General features: G+C 33.3%; 1 protein-coding gene across 1 annotated transcript in view; it reads left to right on the plus strand.

Annotated features, from left to right (window-relative positions):
- The window catches only part of MALRD1 (MAM and LDL receptor class A domain containing 1), a 679,682-nt gene that overhangs the window by 75,697 nt on the left and 591,891 nt on the right, over window positions 1-12,094 (plus strand). Inside the window, exons 8-10 of the mRNA XM_054503207.1 lie at window positions 2,973-3,139; window positions 8,634-8,726; window positions 11,347-11,554. Of these exons, the coding sequence (XP_054359182.1) occupies window positions 2,973-3,139; window positions 8,634-8,726; window positions 11,347-11,554 (468 nt within the window). The remainder of the gene's footprint in view (window positions 1-2,972; window positions 3,140-8,633; window positions 8,727-11,346; window positions 11,555-12,094) is intronic.

The following is a 12,094-nucleotide window of genomic DNA, read 5'->3' on the forward strand; positions in this document are numbered from 1 at the left end:
ATCTTAGCCTCCTGAAGTGCTGGGATTACAAGTGTGAGCCATCATGCCCGGCCAAGTCTGCCAGCTTGCTTGCTTGCTTGCCTGCCTGCCTGCCTTCTTTTTCTTTCTTTCTCTTTCTTTCTTTCTTTCTTTCTTTCTTTCTTTCTTTCTCTTTCTTTCTTTCCTTTCTTTCTTTCTTTCTTTCTTTCTTTCTTTCTTTCTCTCCTTCCTTCCTTCCTTCTTTCTTTCAACACTGCTGTGTTGTCAATGAGTTTCTTCCTCTTGCTAACATATTAATTTGTATTTTCTGTTTACTTTTATTCTTTTTGCTTTTTTTCTTTCTTCCTTTTCTTGGAGGGGTGAGTATTGTTACATTTTTTTTTTCACTGATCTGGAAGCTTTAATTTATATATCTTATCGTTATGACTATTCTTAATTTTTAGGGTATATTCTTTATATGAAATTTCTTTAAAAAACCTAAAGTGCTTTAGTATTTCTGCCTTCTTGAACATGAGAAAGACCAAACTACCATTTAATTATTTTTTGGTCCTGAGTTGCAGTTGAACATTTTAAAGAGTTTTAAAGTCAATATCTTGTTATGATACTTGCAATTATTAAGATTATATATTTCATTATTTTTCTTACTCACCATTGTTTTTTAGATTTTATGCTTTCCTTCTTGGTTCCCTTATCCTCTTGCAAAGGTTGACTCTTTAATCAATTGTTGTTTTATTTAGAAAAGATCTGTGGTGATGAGCTCCCACAGTACCTGTAAACTTAAAAGGTTTTAAAATTGTTCTCACTTCGAAATAATAATTTATCTGGTCATACAATTTTAGAATTTTTTTTTTAATTTCTAAGTACAGGGTGATTTTCCCTCTTTAGCTCCTGATATGTGCTGTAGTGACAGAGAAGTCTGAGTGCATGTAATGGTTTTTAGTTTAATGCAGATTTAAAATTTTTTTTTATCTTTGTTATTTGAAAATTTCAGTATGGTGAGTGCAGGAATGAGTATATGTTTAATTTTTAATGCTCAGAATGCACACATATCATCACTTGCAGAAATTATGTTATTCTATTCAAGTAATTGTCTCTTACTCTCTCTAATCTTTTCATCTTGAGTTTCTTTTAAACACAACTAATGTTCATACTCCATAACTTGACTGCTCCTTTTTATTTTCTATATAATTTACTCTATTTTGAGTTACATTTCAGGGATTCTGGTATGTGAATTTTCTCTTTGACACTATGGCCAGTCTAGGTTATATTCTGCCTATTGAGCATTTAATTTAAAGTCTTAGTTTATTTTTGTTTTAAGTGTATACTTGCTAATATTTTCTTATTTATTTCCTAGTGTATCTTAATATGTTTTTAATAGAATGTATTAGAATTGTATGAAATTTAATTTCTTTTTTGTACAATTTATAAATGTAATTAGTTTTTGCTGTCTTTAGCATTATATTTGTATATTGTATTGTGCAGATTATTATTTTTTATTTTTTATTTTTTTGGGGTAGCAGTAATATTATTATTATTGTTGTTTATTTTATTTAAGTTCCAGGCTACGTGTGCAGGATGTGCAGGTTTGTTACATAAGTAAACATGTGCTGTGGTGGTTGGCTGCACCTGTCAACCCATTACCTAGGTATTAAGACCAGCGTGCATTAGCTATGTATCCTAATGCTCTCCCTCCCCTCACCCCTCAACAGGCCCCAGTGTGTGTTGTTCCCCTCCCTGTGTCTGTGTTCAAGCTGTTCAGCTCCCACATATAAGTGAGAACATGTGGTGCTTGGCTTTCTGTTCCAGCATTAGTTTGCTCAGGATAATGGCTTCCAGCTCCATCCATGCTCCTGCAAAGGATGTGATCTCATTCCTTTTTATGGATGCATAGTATTCCATGGTGTATATGTACCACATTTCCTTTATCCAGTCTATCATTGATGGGCATTTGGGTTGATTCCATGTCTTTGCTATTGTGAAGAGTGTACAGACTATTTTCAAAAAGATTAATAGACTTAATTTTTAGAATTACTCTTTTCAAACTGCTTTTTGCCTTGCAGGTGCCTTGTAAGTTTGTTGAAAGTCAGACATGATTTACTGTGTAAAAGACATTAATGTAAATAGTGTAAGCTTTTACATTACGTTTATCCAGCTAAGGATTATATTATGCTTAGTATTTGCTGTAGCTGTAAATATCTGAGGCTAAAATTTGGTCTCATGTTCTTGTTTTTGTCTTTCTTGTTGTATTTGGGTTTCCTTAGAGACTTCTTTTTCAATAAACATCAGAGACATGCAGCAGTTTCAGTAGCATGAAGAAGCATTTCAGACTTTATTTTTGAAAATGAATTTGTAAAATTATAGAAATCTCTTTATAAATCTGTGTTGTCAGTGTTATTAAGTTCAAGAACAGCTCAAATTGGTTTTAAATATCAGATGGGGAAAACTTATATACAATATCTTTATGTAAAACAAAATCCATAGGTGACGTTTAAAAGGACTGTAGATATCTCATACCTCTATGTGGCTTGGTAAGAAAGAAGACATTTTAAGTTGCATTTCCTAAAACTATAAAGGATTTTCTACAAAAAGTAAATCAAAAAATCATCTAGAGGGGCAAGAATTCTGGGAAGGATGAAGAAAAATTCTTGATTAAAAAAAGGATTGAATTGTGATATTTAAAAGAAAATGACAGTAATTTGTATAGCAATTTGTATATGTAGGTTTCTTTTATAGGAATCTTGAATTTTTACAAAAGGGTATTATCAAATTTTGATTATAGAAATTAGGAGATTTCTCTAGATATTGGAAATAATATACAAAATGAAAACCTGTTATTTGTAGTTGATGTAATCATTTGAAAACACTCTATCGTTTTAAGTAAAATATTTGTGTTTTAAGTCTGGTTTTGAAAACTTCAGAAATGTAATAGTTTTAGTCAGACAGAAAGAAGCTAATGTTTTCCTAAATTGCTTCTTTTTTCTGTTATCTTTCAGGTTATTATGTATGGGTAGGTGCTAAGAATGCTTTCACTCTTAACCATTTAGACAGCAGGGCTTATCTAAATAGCTCTGTGTGTCATTGCCTGGGCAAGAGCTGTCATCTTCAATTCTATTATGCTATGGAAAACAGTGTCCTGAGAGTAAGACTGTATAATAATAAGGTAAGAAGAAAGTTGCATTTATTTCAAATTCATTGAATCAATGAAGTTTCTAACTCTTGGCAACTTGTGTTTCGATTTCTCCATTGCGTATAGGCTTTTATTCTTTAACTTGACTTTATTTGGTATACTTTTAAAAAGAATGATTAAGAAACTAGCATAGGGGACACTCTCATGTACAAACGTTAATGTGATAACTTGCCCAATATTATTTCATAAAGTTTTCAAAATTCATGAAAGTATATTAAAGAAACTATAGATATAAAAATGGGATAGCTGAGATTCTGTATTGTGAGCTCTGTATTGAAGCTCTGATGTGATCTGTTTTGGACATTACATCTATATATCATTAGAACTATAAATATAATGGTTAAATCTTACTTGTTTGGGTAGCAGTAGACATAAATTTTAAGACTGGTAATTATTGATTAAATATTGAACAATGGCACACTGGGTAGAGTGAGTCCATTCTTCTTCTCTCTCTCCTTGTCCAATATGCTCAATGAGTTCTAGAGTGTAAAGTTGGGTGAGTACTCCAATTAGTATAACAGATAAAAATAAACTGACAGCTGATTCGATAGTATAGGAAAAAACCCTGCTTTTTCTACTCTTATGCACTCAGCACTCCCAATATCTCACTTCTGACACCAGATGCATGTTTTTTTTCCAACACAGCAATTCAGTTCTCTAGTGGACACCAACTGAGTGTCCTGTGATTTGCCTCAATTCTGACACTGCTACCTGGAGATAGTACAGATTCCACAGGTTGAGGTCTCAGGCCCACAAGACTACCCCTACTTCAGATGTCAATCACAAGCTTCCTATTGTGCCTCTTACCTACCAGCTATAAATCGGAGTTCCCATGACCCCCTTCTTAGGTTTGATAATTTGCTAGGATGGCTCACAGAATTCAGGAAAACATTTTATTCATGTTACCCATTTATTATTAAAAATGTAGATGAACAACCATATGGAAGAGATGAATAGGGCAAGGTATGTGGGAAGAGGGGTGGTGCTTCGCTTCCATGCATCCCCAGGTGTGCACCCTCTAGGAACCAGCATGCATTCAGCAATCTAGAAGCTCTCTGAAACCTGTACTTCAGGAATTTTTATAGAGGATTTGTCACGTAGGTATGATCAATTATTAGCTCAATCTCCAACCCCTCTCTTCTTCCCCGAAGAGGTGGGGCTGAAAGTTCCAAGCTTCTAATCATAGCTTGATCTTTCTGGTGATGAGTCCCTTGCGATTCTATTAACATCCCTATTGATTAGGAAATTAACAGGTTTTTGGGAACTCTCTGCCAGAAACTGGAGATGAATAAATATATTCATAATAAATAATATATAATGCATAATTATATGTAATATAATATATAATAAATAGTATATTTATTATTTTATGTATCCATATTTATATGATTCACATAATTACATTTATATGTATGTGAGATATCTATACATATATATCTCTACACATCCATATAGATATAAATATATAGACAGATAAATATGGATGTCATACATATATATCACATATCTGTAGATGTGGATGTGATACATATATATCTCCACACACATCCATATACACACATATAGATATAAAAAGTAATATACATATGTATATAAATTCTTTTTTAATTGGATGAGATATAATTTTCCTGGCATTCTGGAACTTGTTATGTTTTTGTGTTTTTTGCAATAGTACTTTGCAGTCACTGCCCTGCAATCTGTTTATTTCATTCCATTTGGTAAGGTGTGGGGGGAGGAAGAAAAGGGGACAACATCTCCCTATCCTTCCTGCAGCATTACAAACTGTCCAGATACATGGGATGAATTTTACCAAAAAGGAAGAGAGAAAAAATTTAACTGTATCCATGTATGTTCCACCATTCATGCCTCAATATTTCAGTTGCTGTCACCTGTGCTATTTGAACCAATCCCAGCGAGTCTCCATGCAATCTGCAACATTCTATAATTTCCAACTCCTTCTTCAATAAAGACATAGTAGAGAAATTCTAGAATAATTTCGATGAGTTTAAATTATAGTTTAAATGGTTAAATTGTATATGTGGGCCTATGGTAGTGCTTTTCAGATGACAGATAATTAATTATTTCATTAAAATTGAATGAATTCTTAGCCTAAATTGAAGTAGAAATTTGTATTATAATATAGTCTAATCCTGAGGATTATTTTAATCTGCTGTGAAAATGAGTGATGTATTTTAAAAGTTTCAATGCATGTAGAATGGAATTGTGTATTTAATTATGAATGTGAGTATGTATTGTGTATGTGATTATGAATGTGTATATGTAATTATGAATGTGTGTATGTATTATGTAATTATGAATGTGTGTATGTAGTATGTATGTAATTATGAATGTATATAGATTGGAATTACTGAAAATGAGCCATGCCATTCTTCTGGTGGCTTTAGAACTATACTAGAAAGGAGTGAAAACAAATTGGCTTCAAGTGTTACATCATATATAAATGACATTAGATACCACACATCATTTACTCTATTAATCAGTAATACAGTTATCAAGATTCTGTCTCTCATATTATAAGAAAAGAAGTTAATCATAGGGAAATGATCTAGTGTATTAACCAGAACTAAATGGTTGTACATCTTAGAGATTGTTGACTGATGCTTGATTCGTTAGTATCTTGTGAGGTGTCCTGTCTTTTCTGACACTATTTGCTATCCTCTATACATATGTTGCTCACTGATGCAAAATCTGCGTCAAAGTACATTGAAGTCCCAAGTCAATGTTTTATCACACACTTAAAAGGACTCCAAACCTATCATTTAAAAAAATAGCTCTTGATGAAAATGATGATTTACATCTTTCCATGAATAGAATGCTGTTTTCTGTTGTGAATATCTATTACTCTATAAATGTGAGCAGGTAAGCCAAGAAATATCTAGCAAGAATGCTAAAGGTTGTTTTCTTTATTTCCAGAGAACATTAGAACTTGAGAAGTGAAAAACTCAGGTGAAGGCAAGTTGCTAAATAAAAAGTTCACTCTTTAGAATCAGCTCAAGTGTGTAGCAATTCTGGTTTGTACCATCTAACCATTCTTGGTTTAGGTCTGCGTCCATGATCTATAAAATAATACTCATAGCAACAGCCTACTTTTGTTCTGTGTAGAGTTTCCATATAATTATTTACCAAGAAATTTACGTGTAATTTTTCTTTACAACCAAATATACTTGTAATTCTTTACCAGATTACATGGTCTTATTCCTAGATGAGATCAAAAGTAGTGAAACTCAACAAAATTGACTTTGGTACCCTTGATTTCTTCACTGGAAGAGAAAAGCACAGACTGGCATCTCTAAGAGATAGAGTGTTAATAAATATGTTAAATATTTTTCTTGAAAGGTAAATTGGCATTATTGATCCTGGACTGGGGGAGCAAAGATATATTTTTTAAAAAAATATTTACTGATTTTAAGATGAAAGTAGAACATCACTTGAAAAGCTTTGCTGATTTGGAGATTTCTTTTTTACATTAACACCTGTGAAAAGTAACTAGAAAGAGGGAGAGTAAGAACAGAAATAAAATGAAACCTGATTTCACTTAGAATAAATTCTTTTTACAAAACATTGCTAGTACCATTAGACTGGAAAATGTATAGAAAAATCTAGATCTCATTCACTGTATACTATGAACTTGGCTTATGAAAAACCATTTAAGTTTGGAAAGAACACTGCTCACTTTTCAAAAATGTAAGTGCACCCATCTTCAAGGGGAGCAGAGGGGAATCAATTAGTCACTGTGAAAAAAGAGCACAATAGCTCTAAATTATTTCATAAAATGAAAACGGGGGAAAGTGGTGAATGCAATTTGCCAAGAGGTGTCACTAAAAGCATCTGTGTAGGGTGTAAGTGTTTTGATGCTAAATAACTGAAGTTGTGTAAGAAATAAGCAGAAGAAAAATTAGTTGCTTGTCTCAACTTTTTATAACTCCAGTTCATCCTGATCCACCATGAAAGCTATCAGCCGAAAATATGTCCACCCCATGTGCTTCATTTTCTTGTGGAAATCTTCACAGTTGATATGAATAAGTAATGAAGTAAATTGTAATGGATTTAGACTATCTTCTGAAATATTTAGGACTTGGAAATTTGGAGTAGGCATCTGAGGGTGCAGGACTAAGTTGAAAGAAGATTCATTTATAGAAAATCTTGGGCATGCATAAAATATGTGAGGCTGAATGAGGACACAAACATTGATATCACGTATCATTTGGATTACAACAAGATGTTGCCTTTCAGGGCTGTTTTCTATCTCACGCTAGAAAGTGGGACAGAGCCAGGCTCAGAGCTCAACCTGAGACATAATTATGTCAATCTTCACATTTTTACCATGTTGTTACCTAAAAATTCATGCATTCTATATGTAAACATTATGAACAATTTGGTCTGTTTTTGGGAAGAAATGTCAGTTTGAATGTCTAATAAAATGTAAATAAAAATAAGAAGATTTCAGAGCATAAAAGCATCATCATAAATCATAAAGACCAATGCCATACATGCCGTAGACAAAATTTTGAGTACCTTATAGACTTTTTTATTTTATTTAGTTTTTTTGAGACGGATTCGTGCTCTGTCACCCAGGCTGGAGTGTAGTGGTGCCATCTTGGCTCACTGCAACCTGCGCCTCCCGGATTCAAGTGATTCTCCTGCTTCAGCCTCCTGAGTAGCTGGGATTACAGGCACCCACCACCACGCCTGGCTAATTTTTGTATTTTTAGTAGAGATGGAGTTTCACCATAGACTTTTATTGAGCTTCTTACATTCAATAAATGTCTTGAATGCAGTAAAGGCTTGTTACTACACTCATAGCATGTAGTGACAATTTTACATACACTTTGCAATCTGAAAAATGATCATTGTACAGGTACATGACATAGATTTCTCTAAAAGATGTAAATAGGCCTTTGATAGAATGACCAAATTAAGAAAATACTTTTCAGAATATAACTGTATTGTTTGGAACTTGGACCAAATGTTTCCACAGGAAAAAATATTTAGTATAAATTGAAATTGTGCAGAAAATGTATCTGACAACATTTTTAACCTTTATATTGTTTGCCTGTAATCTTTTTCTTTTCTAGTATCATGGCAATATTACAAAATGTAATAATGTTATTGAGATCAACATTTAAATTGCTGATCTTATTAACTGTTATTTAGAATTTTATTTTTGAAACACAGTACTGTTTTTTTAAAGATTTCATCCAAATTTTTGTTCCATCCTAATACTGTTTATCTACAAAAAGCAGGTTTACTACATAAACATGCTTCATTTTCTTATTTTTTTATGATATTCAGCTTTTTCAATTTTACTACCAAGACTTTAGATTTCCTAGTACTTTATATCATACAGCTAAGGAAATAGCCGCTAAAATGCAATTAAGAGAGCATGTATGTAAATGTGAAGAATAGAATATGGGTAATGAGTGATGTCTTTCTCTTCAAATCAAAGGAAGAAGAAATATTTTGGACATACAACATATCAACTCACAGCCAATGGGTGAAAGCAGATGTGTTAATACCAGAAGATCTGAAGACATTTAAGGTATGAAAGAAAAATAAAAACAACAATTTTTTTATCGTGGTTTAAATTTTAGCTTTGCAGTAATAAATTGATCATGCACTGCTAAAGTTAAATTGGCATTTAAGTTAGGGATGCGTGCTTGTATATTTGGGGAGAGTGATTGCTTACTTTTTAAATTGTACTTTTTCCTTCTGAGACCAAATTTCCCTTGGCGGGGGAAATAGAGTGTATCCACTCTTGTTCACAGCTTCCTTATTCTCCACAGCCTTCCTTTCTTGCTCCCCAGCACCATGCTTTGCCCCAGGGAAACAAATTGCATTATGAAGTAGATAAATAGTAAACTGGTATTGAAACTTAGTAGAGTATAGGCAAATATTTTGAATGCAATAATTCATATCTTTATAACACATGGATAGCTCTATGTACACCAAGAAACATATGAAACATACGTAGGCTCAATAGGAATGCTGTCTCTTAAAAAATTAAATTGATATTTTGTGTTGTATTAGGTTGGTGCAAATGTCATTGCAGCTTTTGCCATTGTGGCTTTTGCCATTGCTTTTAATGGCTAAAACCTCAATTATTTTTGCACCAACATGATATAGGGAATGTGTAAGTTTATTTATGCTGGAGTGTGAATATAAAATGATGATACTGATTATATGTGTGGGTTATGAAACCAATTTCATTTCTTTATAGTGATATTCCATTTATATATCCTATCACGGCCTACTGAGTTAACATTTTGACACTATTTAATTTTTGTAGGCTGATATCTGTTTTTATAACTTCTCAAGTATTAAACAAGTTTCTTTTTTCATAAACTGAAGATTAAATTTTGTTTTAACTCAAAGATAAAACAAAGTGAAATGTAAAGAAAATGAATTTGAGAGTTATTCCAAGTTCTCAAGTGGATATGTAATGTAATTAGCTGTTCAATAATTATAGGCCTTTGAGATCTAAGTTTAAACCCATCAGTTTTTGAACCTCAAATTGATATCATTTCTGCATATCTGATCTCTTGCTGCTATGAAAATATACAGCTGTACATTAATAATTTTTACATGTATGATATTTGTTATGGGAAAAGTATGTAGCAGCATACAAAGTTTTCTTATTGTTGGATATGATTTAAATTTAATATTATTTTCTAAACCAAATTATTAGACATATTTGCAAACTGAAAATCTGACCTTAAGTAATTATTAATGAACAAACAAATATATATCCCTCGTATTTTTTTTGTTTGAAATGGAGTCTTGCTCTGTCACCCAGGCTGGAGTGCAGTGGTGGGATTTTGTCTCACTGCAGCTTCCACCTCCTGGGCTCAAGCAATTCTCTTGCATTAGCCTCCCAAGCAGCTGGGACTACAGGCATGTGCCACCATGCACGGCTAATTTTTTGTATTTTTAGTAGAGATGGGTTTCATCATGTTGGCCAGGCTGGTCTCAAACTCCTGACCTCAAGTGATCCACCTCCTTGCCCTCACAAAGTGCTGGGATTACAGGTGTGAGTCGCCGTACCTGACCTATCCCTCGTGTTTTGAAAAGAAAATCTATTCAGTAACTTTAAGCTGGATGAAACTGAAGGAAGTCAATTTTAATTCTTAGTATCTGGCTGGAATTTTACCACATTTAGTGCTGTTTAATAGAACTTTCTGCATAATGGAAATGCTTTATATCTGATGTCCAGTATGGTAGCCACTGATCACATGAGGCTATTGAACAATTGAAATTTGGTTACTATGACTGAGGGAACTAAATTTTATTTTATTTTCATTAATTTGAATTGAAATAGTCCTCTGTAGCTCATGACTAATGTTTTGGACAGCAAATAATTAGTTATTTGTGATACAGTCAGCTATTTATATTTCTACACTTTTGGTGTTAAGTAATAATTGCTCTTGGTAGAAACTCAAGGAATGCTAATACTTTGACATTATCTTACACTTGACCAACAATGTGTGGTTGTTTCATTTGCTAATATTGCTTATCTCCAGAAAAGCTAGCAATTCAATTGGTGACAACAAAATTTATTTACTTTGACACTTCTTTTCTCATTAAAGAAATTACTCTTTTATGTAAGTTGAATAGAGTTTTATGTTTATTCCTTTACATTTTTTTATTCTTATATTGTGTCTGTTTCCGTTTGCCTGATATTTTTCCTCATATATTCAAATACTAATTTCAGTAGTTAAAAAATAAGTCAGTTGCAGTTACAGCTCTTGTTCTATAAGTAATGGCAATACTTCTTATTTTCCTTGAAAATGAAAGAAAGAGAGATGTAAAGATGATGACCAAGTAACAAGTTTGCAGTCAGGGACATTTTTGATAGTTAAGTGGGATGCTTGTGTTTTGCCTGATCCTGGGAGGTTTCTCTGAGCCTTTAGTGGAGCAAATGTTTCCATCAGTTTTTTTTTTTTATACTTTAAGTTTTAGGGTACATGTGCACAACGTGCAGGTTTGTTACATCAGTCTTATGAGCACGGGTTGAGCTTATCAAACAGGAACTTTGTTATATATTGCCTTGGTTGCTTTAAACACTTTTTCTCAATAACTATTTTGTCTTTATCAACTTTCTTTAGTTTTTTGTCTTATTAAGGAGATTGCAAACTCATAAATTGATCTTTTTCTTCCTAAAGATTATTTTTGAAGGGACTCTTTTGAGCCAGAGAAGTTTTATTGGGCTTGATCACCTCTGGGTCTATGCCTGTAGACAGGCCCAATCCAGAAAGCTTTGCTCTGCAGACGAATTCCCTTGCGCTAGTGGCCAGTGCATCGCCAAAGAATCTGTCTGTGACTCTCGGCAGGACTGCTCCGATGAGAGTGATGAAGACCCAGCAACTTGCTGTAAGTGAGTGAATGACTTACTAGTTTTCATGCTCTAATTCAGGACTGTTAGTTGGATTTAAAATAGTCTTTGTTTCTATCAAGGCAAAGGTAAGTCATATATGTATTAAATGTGATAAATATGCATTATCGCTCTGAAACTATTAGTACTATTCCTTCAGGGATCTCTATTTTAACTTAATGTTTTGGTGCTTGTTGCAAAGTCTGCAACATCTCTCAATTTATTCTACAATTGAATAGTTATGATTATTGTTGGCTGGGTGTGTGAATGTGTGTGCTTTGATTAAAGAGAAGATGGGTAGGAGAGGGAAACTTTTTGTACCTTCACCTTGGAGGCATATAGTATGGGTTGCTAACTTTTATTGCGTATGCTTTTTTTCCTCTCTAGTCAATCATCTTGGAAGCTGTAGCTGGGAGGGACGAGTAGGAGGAGGACAGCCCTTCCTCCAGGGCAGCTACCATGATTGTAGAAATCACTTCAGCCATCATGGCTGCCCTGGAGGAAGGGCCCCTGTCCTCCTACTTGCCTAGAAAACACTT

Source organism: Pongo pygmaeus, chromosome 8 (assembly GCF_028885625.2).
Source record: "Pongo pygmaeus isolate AG05252 chromosome 8, NHGRI_mPonPyg2-v2.0_pri, whole genome shotgun sequence".
NCBI classification, from domain to species: Eukaryota; Metazoa; Chordata; class Mammalia; order Primates; family Hominidae; genus Pongo; species Pongo pygmaeus.